The sequence below is a fragment of the Macaca thibetana genome, chromosome 5, assembly GCF_024542745.1.
Source record: "Macaca thibetana thibetana isolate TM-01 chromosome 5, ASM2454274v1, whole genome shotgun sequence".
Classification (NCBI taxonomy): domain Eukaryota; kingdom Metazoa; phylum Chordata; class Mammalia; order Primates; family Cercopithecidae; genus Macaca; species Macaca thibetana.
In genome coordinates, this window is record NC_065582.1 from 6,518,017 (window position 1) to 6,535,704 (window position 17,688).

Below are 17,688 nucleotides of genomic sequence, written 5' to 3' on the forward strand. Positions count from 1 at the left end.
AGACATGAGCCACCCCGCTTGGCCAATTTTTTTTTTTTTTTAAATAAAGATGAAGTCTCACTATGTTGCCCAAGCTGGTCTCAAACCCCTGGGCTCATGCAATTCTTCTGCTCTGGCCTGCCACAGTGCTGGGATTACAGGTGTGAGCCACCATGCCCAGCCAAAACCAATTTTTAAAAAGGAAAAATATTTTTAAAACATCAAAGTGGAAAAGATTCTTAAACAAGATCCTCAATTCACAAATTAATATGAGTACACCAAAATTAAATAGTTTTGTTCAAAGAAAGATATAATAGACAATGGTTAACACATAGGTAACAGACTAGAAAGAAATACAATATATAAAAGCAATAAAGGGATAAATAGCTACAAGAACTTCTGCAGGCCGGGCACAGTGACTTACGCCTGTAATCCCAATACTTTGGGAGGCTGAGGCAGGTGGATCACCTGAGGTCAGGAGTTTGAGAGCAGCCTGGGTAACATGGTGAAACCCTGTCTCTACTAAAAATACAAAAATTAGCCCTGCGTGGTGGCGGGCGCCTGTAATCCCAGCTACTCAGGAGGCTGATGCACAAGAATCGCTTGAACAGGGGAGGCGGAGGTTGCGGTGAAGGGAGATCTTGCTGCTGCACTCCAGCCTGGGGAACAGAGTGAGACTTTGTCTCAAAAAAAAAAAAAAAAAAAAAAAAAAAGAACTTCTGAAAATCAGCAAGATAAAACAGGTAACCCTAAAGGAAAATAGTCAAAGGCTATGAGTAAGAATTTTAATAGATTCTGAGTCTCACCAGCGGATCACCTGAAGTCAGGAGTTTGAGACTGGCCTGGCCAACATGGTGAAACCCTGTCTCTGCTTAAAAATACAAACATTATGGGGGCAGGGTGGTGGGTGTCTGTAATCCTAGTTACTCAGGAGGCTGATTCATGAGAATGCTTGAGCCTGGGAGGCACAGGTTGTAGTGAGTCAAGATTGCACCATCACACTCCAGCCTGCGTGACAGAGCAAGACTCCCTCTCAAAAAAATAATAATAATAATAAATAAATAAATATATTGTTTCTACCGTTCACACTTTTAACCTAATTAGGGTTTATTTTTGTAAGTCATATGTAGTAGAGTCATAATTTATTTTCTCCTCCATGAAGTAAACCATTTTTCCATTTTCACTAAATGACCATTTCCCCTGTGATTTGTCATGCCACCCCCAGGTGATTCAGCTATTGTGCACACTCTGTTCTTTTTGCTGTTGTTGTTGTTGTTGAAACAGAGTCTTGCTCTGTCACCCAGGCTGGAGTGCAGTGGCATGATCTCGGCTCACTGCAATCTCCGTCTCCCAGGTTTAAGCAGTTTTCATGCCTCAGCTTCCCAAGCAGCTGGGACTTACAGGCGCTTGTCACCATGCCCGGCTAATTTTTGTATTTTCAGTAGAGACAGGGTTTCACCATGTTGGCAAGGCTGGTCTCAAACTCCTGACCTGAAGTGATCCTCCTACCTTGGCCTCCCAAAGTGCTGGGATTACAGGCGTGAGCCACTGCTCCCGGCCTACACTCCGTTCTGTACCATTCCTGACTCTGTGCCTTGACTCTCTTCCATTCCCTTGATCTTTCTCTATGCCCACTACCCAAAATACAGAATTTTAAAATTTTGTTGGCTGGATACTGTGTCTTTATATTGATAGGTAATTCTTTCCTCATTTCTTTTTCAATTCTTTATATAATTCTTATATATTTAATAATATATACATAATTCTTTTTCAATTATATTAGCTAGTGTGTAGAGGTTTATTTATTCACCAATATTTTAGCATTTGTCAAATTCTTGCAAAAAATCTTGATAGGATTTGTATTAGTATTGCACCACATTTACAGATTAACTTTGGAGGACTGAACAATTCTACAATGACAAATTGTCCCAACGAACAGCATGATATTAACATCCATTTATGCAGAAGTTATCTTCTGCTTATTTCTATATTTTTCTCTTTAATGTATTTGAAGTTTTTTAAAGTAGTACGTGCACATAGTACATGCAAACAGTAAAAAGGGATATCAATAAAATAAGTATAGGTCAGCCCCTCACCTCGGCCCCGGCAGCTTCTCTCCCCAGAGGAAGCCAGAGATTTGCTACGCATATACAGGCATATATGGATGTTATAGGATGTTAATTGGGACACTTCCTGTCAGAATTTCAGTAGAGGCAATGAGTCTGCATATGTTATATTCCAAAGAAACCATCATGCAAAAACTTTAGCAAAGATACGTGTGTCTTTTTTTTTTTTTTTTGACAGAGTCTCACTCTGTCACCCAGGCTGGAGTGCAGTGATGCGATCTTGGCTCACTGCAACCTCCACCTCCTGGGTTCAAGTGATTCTCCTGCCTCAGTCTCCCAAGTAGTTGGGCTTACAGGCCTGTGCCACCTTGCCCAGCTAGTTTTCATATTTTTTTTTAAAAGAAGTCATAAACAGCATTTATTACCTTGGTATATCATACTGGTCTTGTTGCTGTTCCTTCACATTTAAGTGGCTTTCCATCTTTCCTCCCTCCTCCCATAGCCTGGCTACACAGTGCGTGCCTGAACTGTTAGCCCACAGCAGCAATATGCTCATTCCGTCCACATCCCTAACATCATGCATTCACAAGGTGAAAGTCCTGGTCCACAAACCCTGCCCTACAGGAAGTTCAATGGTTGGGAAAGAATTTGTAGTAAACCAGGCCTCCCGGGATGGCGAGCTCCAGGAAGATGATAATGGAAAGCAGCCGCTTGTTGGTTGTCACTTTTCTGGACACTGAACGGAGAATCTTTCGACTTGTGCTCAAGTTTTCAGCTGTGTTTACCAGTCTACTCTTGGCTCGTTCTAAATGGTCTTGTCGTTCCCCCAGCTCTTCTGTGGTTTCTGAGCCAAGCTGGTCAGCCTCTGTGGCCCGGTTCAGGCTTTCAGGGCCTTGCAGAAGCATTGCCCTTTGAGACTGTAGCCGATTCACATGCTCATTCTCTGCAGCACATTTGCCGTATTTCACGTCTCCTCGCCTTCCTGGTGTGGCTGTCAAAGCTGTGCTGCTCACCTCCCCGTGGAGTTTGGCAAGGGCCTTAGACAGGGGTGCATAACGTAGCTCCTCCTCCATCCCTGCCAGCGTTTCATTTGCTTCCTGTTGCTTTTCATCAAAATCCCTGATCAACTTCTTCTCTTCAGTACTCGCCGTCCCCAGCAGTCGCTCGGGCAGCTCTTGTAGGTCTTCATGGAGGCCGCGGAAGACTTCGTGCAGCTTCTCCAGATGCTCCGGGGAGGCGGCAGAGGTGGCCATGGCGCAGGCCCAGCTCCAGCAGTGGCCACCGAGATTGGGGTGCTGGGCCCTCTCCTAGCCCAGCGGTCAGCTTGCCCAGCCCCGTGGCCATCACGGCGACCGCCGCGCCACCGCCGCCCAGGACGAGGCTCTTCCGGGGTCGCTAATTTTTGTATTTTTAGTAGAGACGGGGTTTCACCGTGTTGGCCAGGCTGGTCTCGAACTCCTGACCTCACGTTATCCGCCTACTTCCGCCTCCTAAAGTGCTGGGATTACAGGCATGGGCCACCGCGCCCGGCCAATACGTGCGTCCTGAGCCCCTAGTCTACATTACGTATTTTAAAAGGTAAAGAGATATGTGAGGATGACTGTAGAGATGGCTGTGCTGTGGAGTCCTCCAGAGAAAGAGGGCGGGGAAGACCTCTGGTTGGGAGGGAGGACTTAGTGGGAACTCTCAGAAAGTCTAATATGTTCACCAGTAATTAAAGAGACACAGTGCATTAACCGAATCTCACCTAGAAATCAGAAAAGACAAGGAAGAGATGACTAGCTCCTGAAAGGGCAGGAATGACGAAGGGGTCATCGATACTTTGGGATCAGCCTACATTCCTGAGTTTGTCAGGCCCGATGTTGCTTGAGTATTTCCTGCAGATCACTTGAAGGTCCCAGAGTCTGGAGCCATTTAAAATCCTGACCAAGAGGAACAACCGGACTCCACGAGAAAAATGTCCCTGTGGAGTGGGCCATGGAAAATCCTATGAGTGGTGGAAATGTCACCAAGAGGAAAATACATCGTCCAGTCATGGGAAATACACTCATAGATTCCTAGTAGAGGCCTTTGAAGGACAAAAGCATTTACTTTAGAAAGAAACACTTTTAAACTCCTGTCAGGACCAAGGAATGATAAGTCATTTTATTTAATTTTCAGATTTAAGTCCCTAATGATCAATCATATGAACATAGTCCTGTTTAAAAATCAAACATTCTCTAATAGTCATAGCAAAGTCTTATTTATTTACTTATTTATTTTTGAGACGGAGTCTCGCTCTGTGGCCCAGACTGGAGTGAGTGGTGCAATCTCAGCTCACTGCAAGCTCCGCCTCCTGGGTTTACGCCATTCTCCTGCCTCAGCCTCCCTAGTAGCTGGGACCACAGGCGCCCGCCACCTCGCCCGGCTAGTTTTTGTATTTTTAGTAGAGACATGGTTTCATCGTGTTAGCCAGGATGGTCTCGATCTCCTGACCTCGTGATCCGCCCGCCTCAGCCTCCCCAAGTCCTGGGATTACAGGTGTGTGCCACAGTGCCTGGTCATATCAAAGTCTCTTTATGGTAATACGGAGTATTAGTAACAATAAGGCCAGACGCGGTGGCTCATACCTGTCATCTACCACTTTAGGAGGCAGACTCAGGCAGACTGCTTGAGCCCAGGAGTTCAAGACCAGCCTGGGCAACATGGCGAAACTCTGTTTCCACAAAAAATACAATAAAATTAGCCAGCAGTGGTAGCTCGCACCTGTAGTCCCACCTACTCAGGAGGTTGAGGTGGGAAGATCACTTGAGCCCAGGAGGTCGAGGCTACGTGAGCCATGAGCGTGCCACTGCACTCTAGTCCGGGTGACTCTGTCTCAAAAAACAAACAATAGTCCTCAAAGTCCAAGCCATGGTTTTCTCTACCATGCTGTAAGGTAGAGAATTTTTATATTTTTATTTGTTACAGACAGGGTCTGTCTCTGATGCCCAGGCTGGAGTGCAGTGGCGCAATCATAGCTCACTGCAGCCCCCAACTCCCGGGCTCAAGCAATCTTTTGCCCTAACCTTCCAAGTAGCTAGGACTACAGGCACAGGCCACCACACCTGGATGATTTTTTAATTTTATGTCGAGATGGGGGCTTCACTATGCTGCCCAGGTGGGTCTCAAACTCCTGGCCTCAATCCATCCTCCCTCTCCAGCTTCCCAAAGTGCTGGGATTACAGGTGTGAGCCACCACACCTGTCAGGTACAAAATGTTGAGGCTGTAGTTGAGAACTTTTTTTGCTCAATACAGTAGATCTAAACCTACTATTGAAAGTATGGCTGGGTGCGGTGGCTCATGCTGTAATCCCAGTACTTTGAGAGGCCAAGGAAGGTGGATCCCTTGAGCCTAGGATTTCAAGACCAGCCTGGCCAACATGGCGAAACTCCATCTCTACTAAAAATACAAGAATTAGCCAGGCATGGTGGCACATGCCTGTATTCCCAGCCGTCGGAGGCTGAGGTATGAGAATCACTTGAACTCAGGAGGTGGAGGTTGCGGTGAGACAAGATCATGCCACTGCAATACAGCTTGAGCAACAGAGTGACTGTCTCAAAAAAAAAAAAAAAAAAAAAAAAAAAAAAAAAAAGATGTTGACTCTCTTTTGCAATCCCTCTGCAGTCTTCTTCCATGTGGAGCCATGGAAGCCTTCCACCCTGTAGGAAACACAAATTTCAGGCCCTTTAATTTGCATAAAGAAATTTCCGGCCAGCCGTGGTAGCTTACACCTGTAATCCTAGCACTTTGGAAGGCCAAAGTGAGTGGATTACCTGAGGTCAGAAGTTCAAGACCATCCTGGCCAACATGGTGAAACCCTGTCTCTACTAAAAATACAAAAATTAGCGGGGCATGGTGGTGTATGCCTGTAATCCTAGTTACTGGGGAGGCTGAGGCAGGAGAATAGCTTGAACCCAGGAGGTGGAGGTTGCAGTGAGCCAAGATCATGCCATTGCTCTCTAGTCTGGGAGACAAGAGCGAAACTCCGTCTCAAAAAAAAAAAGAAAGAAAGAAATTTCTATCTTGCCACCTACAAATCTGAAACCTGAAGTGATTGGATCTCTTTTTAATCAATAGAGATAATTTCCATGCATTTATTTTTTGAATAACTTTTTCGTTATGGTGATCACTTTTTTTTGTTGTTGTGGGTTTTTTTTGGAGTACAGAGATTATAAAAATGACATTAGTTAAGAGTAGAAATTTTCAAAATAGGAACTAAAGTGAATATTGAAATTCCACAGTCATAATTCACCACACAAAAATTAAGTACCTATAGTACTGTTTGGTATTTCTTTCTAGTCTTTGTTCATCTGTATCCTTTTCAGAAAACATAATTGAGTTGGTAATGTATATACTAAGTTGTATTATTTATAATGGCTAAATAATATCCCATGACCACCTATGTGCCTGTTTTTATGTATTTAGGATTATTTCCTTAACAGAGTCCCCTTAAAGCAGAATTATTGGATAGAAGCTCTTGCTACATATTAAGAATCGGTCTGATTCTGCTCCTTTCCTTCCCGCTTTCTGCCCTGTAAATCATTTGGCAGTATCCACAATGGTAATTGACTCCTTCTGTGCTTTTATTTTATGCTCATTGGGATCTTATATTTTTCTCAAATTCCTCTTTCAGCTGCAAAATCTTGTGCAAAGCTTGCCAGCTAGCATGATGGGACCCCTGGATATAGCTATGGCTGCCCCACCTAAAGGAAAAGAGAAAAACGCAAGACTTACATTTTATCCATCCAGCTTTCTAAATGCATCTCTTTCTAGCAATCTTAGCCACAGAGATACACATCAGAATTCAGGAACTAAATGTTACCAATCTTCTACTTTGTACTAAGTATTTTACATGTTTCATTTTATTGAACCTTTAATAGCTGTTAGATTAAATACGTCTCATCTTTGTTTTACAGATGCAGCAATTGAGGCACAGATTTAAATAACTTGCATTAACTAATAGGTTAAAGATTTCAATCCACGTTTGTCTAACTTCAAAGTTCTATCTCCTATACCAGTATCCCATCATAGTTAAAAGAAAACTGTGGTCGGGGGCAATAGCTCTCGCCTGTAATCCCAGCACTTTGGGAGGCCAAGGCAGGAGGATTGTTTGAGCTCAGGAGTTTGAGACCAGCCTGAGCAACATAGTGAGACCCCATCTCTACAAAAAATTAAATTAAAAAAAATTAGCCGGGCATGGGGGCACGTACATGTAGTCCCAGCTACTCAGGAGGTTGAGGCAGAAGGATTGTTGAAGCCAGGGAGATTGAGGCTGCAGTGAGCTATGATTGCACTGCACTGCAGTTTGGATGACACAACAAGATCTTGGGTGGGTGACACAAGAGAGGGGAGGGGAGGGGGGAAAGGAAGGGAAGGAAAAAGAGGGAGGGAAGGAAGAAAAGGAGGAGGAGGAAGGAAGGAAGGAAGGAAGGAAGGAAGGAAGGAAGGAAGGAAGGAAGGAGGAGGAAGGAAGGAGGAGGGAAGGAAGGGAAGGAGGGAAGGAGGAAGGGGAGGGAAGGAGGGAAGGAAGGAGGAAAGGAGGGAAGGAGGGAAGGAAGGAAGGAAGGAAGGAAGGAAGGAGGGAAGGAGGGAAGGAAGGAAGGAAGGAGGGAAGGAGGGAAGGAAGGAAGGAAGGAAGGAAGGAGGAAGGAAGGAGGGGAAGGAGGGAAGGAAGGAAGGAAGGAGGAAGGAGGGAGGAGAAGGAAAGGGGGAAGGAGGGAAGGAGGGAAGGAGGGAAGGAAGGGAAGGAAGGAAGGAGGAAGGAAGGGAAGGAAGGAAGGAAGGAAGGAAGGAAGGGAAGGAAGGAAGGAAGGAAGGAGGGAAGGAAGGAGGGAAGGAGGGAAGGAAGGAAGGAAGGAGGGAAGGAGGGAAGGAAGGAGGAAAGGAGGGAAGGAAGGAAGGAAGGAAGGAAGGAGGGAAGGAGGGAAGGAAGGAAGGAAGGAGGGAAGGAAGGAAGGAAGGAAGGAAGGAAGGAAGGAAGGAGGAAGGAAGGAGGGAGGAGGGAAGGAAGGAAGGAAGGAGGGGAAGGAGGGAAGGAGGGAAAAGGAAGGGAAGGAAGGAGGGAAGGAGGGAAGGAGGGAAGGAAGGAAGGAAGGAAGGAAGGAGGGAAGGAGGGAAGGAAGGAAGGAAGGAGGGAAGGAGGGAAGGAGGGAAGGAAGGAAGGAAGGAGGGAAGGAGGGAAGGAGGGAGGGAGGGAGGGAGGGAAGGAGCGAAGGCTGTGAGGGAAGGCTGTGAGCAAATGCCCAGTGGATTAAGTTCCCAAATAATATTGTAGGGGAGGAAAAACTTTCCTGTGGCCTCTTCAGTTCAGTGACTGGAGCCTGTGAATTAAACTGGCGAAAGACGAAGGCATACAAACGTATTTGATGTTAATATTTTGATTATTTTTATGTGCTCAAAAGCGTTCATACTAAGACTCAAAGAAGTGGTTAAAGTCGGGGGACTTAGATACCATCTTAAAAAGGGCAACAAAACATAGAGAAGTGATAAGACAAAGGAGAGGGGAGTGGAGCTTCCAGGGTGGCAAATTCTGGGAAGGTAAAATATGGGGGAAACTCATGGGAAGATAAGGTTAATTCACGCAGCCGCATCTCGGTGCACCTCCTCTCCGGAGATAAAGGCTGTTTTTCCCTTCCTGGTACAAGAGTGGGGGAAACTTTCACAAAGGGAAACTTGTTTCCTGCTTTTAGGTAGAAAAGGGGAGGACAGAGTATTTTCTGCACCTGCTATTTCACAGTTGCCTTCAGTTTAAAATAATGCTTTCACAAAGTGGCATATTTTGGGGTGCCGATTCTGAGCCTCTTAAATTTATGGCTTGTTTTTGTTTTTGTTTTTGTTTTGAGACAGAGTCTCTCTCTCATCATCCAGCCTGGAGTGCAATACTGTGATCTCGGCTCACTGCAACCTCCACCTCCTGGGTTCAAGCGATTCTCCTGCCTCAGCCTCCTGAGTAGCTTGGACTATAGGCGCGTGTCACCACACCTGGCTAAATTTTGTATTTTTAGTAGAAACGGGGTTTCGCCATGTTGGCCAGGCAGGTCTGGAACTTCTGACCTCAGGTGATCCACCTGCCTTGGCCTCTTGAAGTGCTAGGACTACAGGCGTGAGCCACTGCGTTCAGCCTATGGCTGTTCTTTAATGTGATTCAATAAATAACTCAGATCCAGTTTCCTCTTATTCTTTGCTTTCTTTTATTACATTTTCCTCATGTTCAGGCCATTTATTCTTGAGGTTTTCCCTTTAGCTCTATCGCTGTGAAATTGGAACTTTAATTGGTAGCATAAAATAATTTTCTAAGAAGATTGCTGTTGATTGCTGTTAATTGCTGTTAATTAATAAAAAGCATTGCTGATTTAGGTGCTGGGATTTTTGCCTTTTTTTTGTTTGTTTGTTTGGAGATGAAGTCTTGCTCTGTCGCCCAGGCTGGAGTGCAGTGGCACAATCTCAGCTCACTGCAACCTCTGCCTCCCAGGTTCAAGGGATTCTCCTGCCTCAGCCTCCTGAGCAGCTGGGATTACAGGCTCAGGCCACCACACCCGGCTGTTTGTATTTTTAGTAGAGACAGGGTTTCACTGTGTTAGCCAGGTGGTCTCCATCTCCTGACCTCGTGATCCGCCTGCCTCAGCCTCCCAAAGTGCTGGGATTACAGGCGAAAGCCACTGTGCCCGGCCTGTTTTTAAATTAAGAAGATTCAGGCAAATTGTGTTTGTGTTCCAACAGTAAACAAGCTGATGCGAAAGAAATGACTATTACCAAAATGGATAATAATTTGTTACATTTTTCCTCATCCTCAACTGCTCCGGCCAATGCCATCTGATTTTAATGATACCGTTCGTTGCTCCTAGAAACCGACGAAGAAATCAGAATTTACAAAGACCATGAAAACAAATCATACTCACAAGTGAGGCAATATATGACCATGAAAGCTGCGGGGAGAGTGTGCATCATTCAAAGCAGAGAGTGAAAAGAAAGGCTGTGCTGGGTTATTGTATATTTATCTGGTCGCTACATGAAAATCTTCACTGAGGAGAATACTAGAAGGCCAAATGTTAAATGGCCAAAGCCAGGGAGCAAATTACTGCCAGACTTACAAAAAGGGTTTTCAGCCAGTGTTGCCCCTAATAGGGTCTCAGACCGCCTCCATCAGAATCACCATCAGCACTTATTAGAAGTGCCTGTTTCTGGACCTCAGCCCAGACCTAACCTGAAATCTCCAAAAATGAGGCCCCGGAACCTACATTTCAAACAAGTTATTTCTGGGCCTGGCATGGTGGCTCATGCCTGTAATCCCAGCACTTTGGGAGGCTGAGGCAGGAAGATTGCTTAACCCCGGGAGTTCGAGACCAGCCCAGGCAACATGGTGAAACCCCATCTCTACAAAAAAATCCCAAAATTAGCCATGTGTGTGTGCACCTGTAGTCCCAGCTACTCAGGAGGCTGAGGTGGGAGAGTCGTTTGAGCCCAGAAAGCCGCTGCACTCCAGCCTGGGTGACAGAAGGAGACTCTGTCTCAAAAACAAACAAACAAACAAACCAACAAACTGAGTTCCTTGTGATTCTTTCACCACGTGGAGAACCATGGACGTAGTCTCTGAGCCCCTACTAGTTACTGAAAGAAGTATAGTCACCTTGTAGTCCAATAATTTTTATCTTTGTTAGTGACTAATTGTTGACAAATATTTTCCTTCAAAATTTGCATTCTTGAAATAATCAGGCATGTAAAAATCCTTCTAAAATATTCAATTTAAAATTTGTATTAATGAAATGCTTTCCACCATATTATATGACAGATTTGCAGATATGAATCTGATACCAAATTCAGCTGAAAAAATCTTCCTTATAAAATGCTAAGACATTCAAACCATTTTATACTCTGTCAGGAAAACATTTGAGATGCAGACAACATGATGTGATTTGCTTCACAATGAGCTGATAGTTGTTAAGCTGGGTGATGATTATATGGGGGTTTGATGTATTATATATGTATATTTGATATACTCCATAATTTAAAAGTTAAAAAAAAAAAGCTGTCCACCCAAATGCTTTGTAAAGGGTCTCTCATTAAGGTATGTAATGTACCTGGTATTTGTTATTACTCCCTTTGTTTTGCTAGTTAGTAGGTATTCTGGATAGAAAATTAAGCACATACTAACTGAACATTGATTGTAATTGTAAAGCTCAGTTAAGCCAAATGGCATTTAAAAGCCCCAGGGAATGTTTACAATTGATAAGATGATTGTTATTATTATTATTTTGAAACAGGGTCTTACTCCATCGCCCAGGCCAGCGTGCAGTGGTGTCATCATGGTTCACTGTAGCCTCCATCTCTTGGGCTCAGGCAATACTCCCTCCTCAGTCTCCCTAGTAGTTGGGACCACAGGTATGTGCCACTGTGCCCAACTAATTTATTTATTTATTTATTTTATGTATGCTTTATTTTCTATTTATTGCTTTTGGTACACCCTTGTAGAACACTGGCTAATTAAAAACAGCTTTTTTTTGTAGAGATAGAGTCCCACAGTGTTGCCCAGGCTGCTCTCAAACTTCTGGGCTCATGCAAGCCTCCCGTGTCAGTCTCCCAAAGTGAGATTACAGGTGTGAACCACTGCACCTGGCCAAGATTTTTTTTTTTTTTTTTTTTTTTTTTTTATTTTTTGAGATAGAGTCTCGCTCTATTGCCTAGGCTGGAGTGCAGTGGCGTGATCTCAGCTCACTGCAACCTCCACCTCTCGGGTTCAAGTGATTCTCCTGCCTCAGCCTCCCAAATAGCTGGGATTAAAGGCATACGCCACCATGCCCAGCTAATTTTTGCATTTTTAGTAGAGACAGAGTTTCACCATGTTGGCCAGCCTGGTCTCGAACTCCTGACCTCAAACGATCCGCCCACCTCAGCCTCCCAAAGTGCTGGGATTACAGGCGTGAGCCACCGTACCCTGCCCCAAGATTATTCTTATTCTTGTCATTATTATTATTTTTGAGACGGAGTCTTGCACTGTCACCCAGGCTGGAGTGCAGTGGCGTGATTTTGGCTCACAGCAACGTCTGCCTTCCGGGTTCAATCAATTCTCCTGCCTTAGCCTCCCAAGTTGCTGGATTATAGGTGCATACTAAGAAAGTCTTACAGTGTCCATCAACAGAGGAGTGGATAAACAAAGTGTGGTATGTACATAAAAAGGAATATTAATCAATCTTAAAAGGCTGAGGCGGGCGGATCACCTGAGGTCAGGTATTCAAGACCAGCCTGGCCAACATGGTGAAACCCCATGTCTACTAAAAATACAAAAATTAGGTGGGCGTGGTGGCGGGCACCTATAATCCCAGCTACTCGGGAGGCTCAGGCAGGAGAATCGCTTAAACCCTGGAGGCACAGGTTGCAATGAGCCGAGATCGTGCCACTGCACTCCAGCCTGGGCGACAGAGCCAGAATCTGTCTCAAAAAAAAAAAAAAAAAAAAAAAGAGGAAGGAAAGTCTGCTACATGCTATAACATGGATAAACCTTGAAGATATTATGCTAAGGAAAATAAGCCAGCCACAAAAGGACACCTATTGTATGATTCCAGTTATTTGAAGGACATGAAGTAGCCAAATTCATAGAGTGCAGAATGATGGTCACCAAGGCGGATAGGGAAGGATGCAATTGGAAGTTATTGTTTAATGGGCCGAGAGCCTTAGCTTGGGAAGATAAAAAGTTCTGGAGATGGATGGTGGTGATGGTTGCACAACAATTTGAATGTACATAACACCGCTGAGTTATATACTTAAAATGGTAACTTTTGTTATGTATGTTTTACCACAATTTAAAAAAAAAATATTGAGCACCTGTTATGTGCTAGTCACTGTTGAAAAAGACAGTGAGGTGCCTGAGCTCATGGAGCTTCCATTCTGCTGAAGGAAATAGACAGTAAGTGAGATAATTATGAAGGAAATAAAGAGGGTGATTTCGTGACATAGTAACTAGAGAGGGGAATATTTACTCTAGGTAGTGGTGTTGGAGATGAGATTTAAGGGATGGGAATGAGCCTCTAAAGGCATTCCAGATAGAGGATGCAGCAAGTATGAAAGTCCTGAGGAAGGGAAAGACTGAGGATGAGAAAAGAGGCCAGGAGGTTCAAGAAGCAGACACACGGCCTGGAATCTTTTGTTGTGCAAAGAAGAGAAGATGGTGGGGCAGATCAAGGGGTTGACAAACTTTTTCTGTAAAGGACCAGATGATAAATAATTTAGGTTTTTCAGGCCAAGAGAAAAAAAAAAAAAAGAAGGAAAAATGAAATTTACATAATGACACTGGTAGGAAAAAAGTCTGACATAGTGTCTATAATTTTGAGAAAGGAGTGACCAGTAGTGACAATTTTTTGTTCCACTTAGGAAATGATCAGAGCCTCACCTGAACTATTATCCATCCCAAAGTGGGATTCTTAAAAGGAGGAGGGCCTAGAAGTGAGAAAGAAGTGAAAAATATATTTGTTGAAAGGCCAACATGGGTGTTTGGAAGAGAGGTAATGCTAATGAGGTATTCGTAAAATTGGAGGTAGGCAACTTTGCTTTTGATACCCGTCATCACCATTCCATTGCCCCCGTAAATGTAAATTCCTCAGGTGTTTGGCACATACGATATCCAATACATATTTGTTGAATAAGGTAACTTTTTCCTTCTTTTTGTTTGTTCCCTGAGAAATAAGTGCCCTGGTGCTGCCCCCTGGTGGCTAAAGGATCCCTTCACTGGGAGCCTAAACCCTCCTTGGTAATGCTGTGGGCTGGGAACCACGGCTCTGTGTGACTGCAGTTCCCCTTCCTCACAAAGGATATTAAGGATGTTAAAGGGTATTAGTGGTATAGATAAGAGAAATACGTTTTTCTTTCTTTTAAATGTCATATTTGATTTTTAAAAACTTTATCCAAGTGGGTCTGAAAGTCTTAATAAAAATGCCTACGAATAAAAGGGTTACACGGACATGTGCGAGAATAGTTCCTCCTTCCATTTAAAACAAACAATTCCTTTTTAGCCAAACTTCCTTTTTACAAAACCACTATATTTAGCTTTCCCTTCTTGAGATGAATCTTTCTTTTCCATAAAATTTTAAAACAAAATAAGTAACTGGCGGCCGGGCGCGGTGGCTCAAGCCTGTAATCCCAGCACTTTGGGAGGCCGAGACCGGCGGATCACGAGGTCAGGAGATCGAGACCATCCTGGCTAACACGGTGAAACCCCGTCGCTACTAACAATACAAAAAACTAGCCGGGCGAGGTGGAGGGCGCCTGTACTCCCAGCTACTCGGGAGGCTGAGGCAGGAGAATGGCGTAAACCCGGGAGGCGGAGCTTGCAGTGAGCTGAGATCCGGCCACTGCACTCCAGCCTGGGCGACAGAGCGAGACTCCGTCTCAAAAAAAAAAAAAAAAAAAAAAAAAGTAACTGGCTTAAGCCAAAATTGGGATTTAATATTTTATTTTATTTTATTTTGAGATGGAGTTTCGCTCTTGTTTCTCAGGCTGGAGTGCAGTGGCGCGATATCGGCTCACCGCAACCTCCGCCTCCTGGGTTCAAGCAATTCTCCTGCCTCAGCCTCCGGAGTAGCTGGGATTACAGGCACCTGCCACCATGCCGAGCTAATTTTGTATTTTTAGCACAGACAGGGTTTCACCATGTTGGTCAGGCTAGTTTAGAACTCCCAACCTCGTGATCCGCCCACCTCGGCCTCCCAAAGTGCTGGGATTGCAGGCGTGAGCCACTGCGCCCGGCCGGGATTTAATTTTTTAAGGGTGGTCTCAGTAGATGGAATTAAATTAAGGTTGTAAATAGACTTAAATTACTGTTATTGGCAATGTTGAATAGTAAGGCTACTAAAACCATAAATCAAAGCAATATTAATAAAAATCAATTCTAAAACACAATTTTATATTACTTTGAAAAACATTTTCTTTTCTTTTCTTTCTTTCTTTCTTTTTTTTTTTTTTTTTTTTTTTTTGAGACAGAGTCTCGCTCTGTCACCCAGGCTAAAGTGCAGTGATGCAATCTTGGCTCACTGCAAGCTCTGCCTCCCAGGTTCACAAGATTCTCCCGCCTCAGCCTCCCGAGTAGATGGGGCTACAGGCGCCCACCACCATGCCTAGCTAATTTTTTTTTTTTGTAGTTTTAGTAGAGACGGGGTTTCACCATGTTAGCCAGAATAGTCTCGATCCCCTGACCTCATGATCCGCCCGCCTCAGCTTCCCAAAGTGCTGGGATTACAGGCGTGAGCCACTGCACCCGGCTGAAACATATTTTCTATTGAGTGACATTATCAGACCCACATATAAGCCCAGCCATTACAAAATGATTGTTTCTTGATCTTTTTTATAGGCCTGTTTAGGCATAAAATATTACTTTTGAGATTAACAATAAAGAATAAAATTTACCTCTTTAAGTGGATACCTGTGTTTAGTTTTGGTAGCACAGATACTGGATCCTGGGATGAGTTTGGGATAAACACCGACAGATTTCATTTTCAATTGAAATGAGAATGTCTGTCTGTGTTCTTCATGCTTGTTATACTGGAAAAAGTGTGCTAATATAAGCAAGAAATTGAACATTGCAACAAAATTTTCATTTTATGCATATGAATAGCAGGATACTCTTCTTTCACAGAAACCCGAACTTGCCTAGAGAGAGATCAGTGAATCTCATCTTGAATGTACTATCAGATTGCGGTTTACAAAGTTCTTTCTCTTCTCTCAAAGTCAAGTTCTCAAGCTGAGTAGGTTTAAAGAAAAGGCCCCTCGGCCGGTCATTGGTGTTGAAAGGGAGAGAAAACGCCCTTTCATTTTGTCCTGAAGTTCTTCCAGGAGGTTTTCAGTAAGATGTGAGACTTACTGATGTCTTTCCTTACTCACAGGGCCAAACGATATTGGAAGCATTCTAAGATTTTTTCAGCATGATTTTTTCAAAAATTCAGTTTCCTTTTAAATCCAAGAATCTCATTACTTGGAGTCAAAACATTTTCTCCTGGGGCCTGGAAGATACTTGTTCAACTAGTTTATGTGATGAAGTATTTGCTAAGTAGGCTAGTTTCTGCTGACATTCTTTATCTTCAAAGCACTCAGAAAAATCTGGCTTTTCATTTTCTTGAAAGTCCTCCTGCAAGTCACCTTTCAGCTCAAACACTGAAGAACTCTGAGAACTCTTCCTTTGTTAAGCCACCTGATTTCTCTGTACTTGGAGATTCATGTACCTTTGTCCGGGCTTTCATAGTTTTTAAAGCATACTCAAGTGAACTGGGCTTTTTAAAATGTAGTTTATCATGTTTGAAAATCACTCAGAACTTTCATCACTTCACCTCCAAGAGTTTTTTACTTCAATACCTTTCTATAAAGAAAGTAGTGTGTTGTGACTTTGTCAGAATTTTCTTTCTTTACAAGAGGTGAAAATTCTTTTTTTTTTTTTTTTGAGATGGAGTCTTGCTCTGTCGCCCAGGCTGGTGTGCAGTGGTGCAATCTTGTCTCACTGCAACCTCTGCCTCCCGGGTTCAAGTGATTCTCCTACCTCAGTCTCCAGAGTAGCTGAGATTACAGGCGCCCACCGCCACGTCCAGCTAATTTTTGTATTTTTAGTAAAGACAGGATTTCACCATGTTGTTCAGGCTGGTTTCAAACTCCTGACTTCAGGTGATCCGCCTGCCTTGGCCTCCCTAAGTGCTAGGATTATAGATGTGAGCCACCGCACCTGGCCAAGAGGTGAAAATTCTTATGGAACCATCCATGTGTGAGACCCTATGGTCCAGATTGTGAGCACGGTTCTTGGAAGACAGAGCTTTTGCTTTCAGGTAGGAAGACAGAACATTAAATGTATCTTGGCCTTGAGGCAAATTTTTATAGCAAGAATGTTTCTTGAGATTCACCATTACTTACAAATCTTCCCAGTGCTACCCAGTGATATTTATTGGTAATGTCTGTTGACTCATCAACCTGAATAAAGAAGCTATTGTTTTCCATTTCATTGCACAAAATTCTTCAGCATCACAGGAAAGGAATATAAACTTTTTCCTCTACTCCTTTAGGTTCATTGTCTGGGGCCCTGAAGATTAGACTGATGAAAGACAGATTAACAGGAGAAAAGACAGACAAATTTTATTTGATCTTAGTCTTTATATATAAGGGCATTCCTGGAAAAGAAGTGAAGAGCCAAAGAAGCAGACAGATCTGAGAACTTATATACCATCTTCAACAAAGAGCAATAAATTGTGGAAAAGTGACAAGACAAATGACATTTTTTAAAGAGAGATGGGGTCTTGCTGTGTTGCCCAGATTGGCCTGGAACTCCTGGGCTCAAGCAATCCTCCCACCTCAGACTTCCGAGTAGCTGTGACTATAGGTATAGCCACCACACCAGCTGGAAAAGGGTTTTAAGCTTCTAGGGGCTGCACTCTGTGGGACTGTAGATATATGGGGAAAGTAATGGAAGATACAGGTTAATTTAGTAAGGTCGGTTTGTGCAGGTCCATCTTGGTGCCAACTTTCTGTTTTCTTCATGGTCATAAAATGTCCCTGGGAGAGGAGATTTATGGCAGTTCTCATTTCTTAGGCGTTTCTGCTTCTAGTCAGATAAGAAAAGCCCCAGGAAGGTTCTCTCTGCATCTGCTAATTCTCAAA

The 17,688-nt window shown here is 43.7% G+C and overlaps 1 protein-coding gene across 1 annotated transcript; it reads right to left on the reverse strand.

Annotated features, from left to right (window-relative positions):
* Positions 1-2,601: 2,601 nt before the first annotated feature.
* Positions 2,602-3,298, reverse strand: LOC126955686 (vesicle transport through interaction with t-SNAREs homolog 1B-like). Its single transcript, XM_050792519.1, has one exon. It carries the CDS (start codon positions 3,296-3,298, stop codon positions 2,675-2,677), a length of 624 nt encoding a protein of 207 aa, XP_050648476.1. The 3' UTR covers positions 2,602-2,674.
* Positions 3,299-17,688: the final 14,390 nt, after the last annotated feature.

What these genes read in the sequence shown, in the direction of transcription:
- LOC126955686 (XM_050792519.1), bottom strand. Translation starts at nt 3,298, where the DNA reads ATGGCCACCTCTGCCGCCTCCCCGGAGCATCTGGAGAAGCTGCACGAA.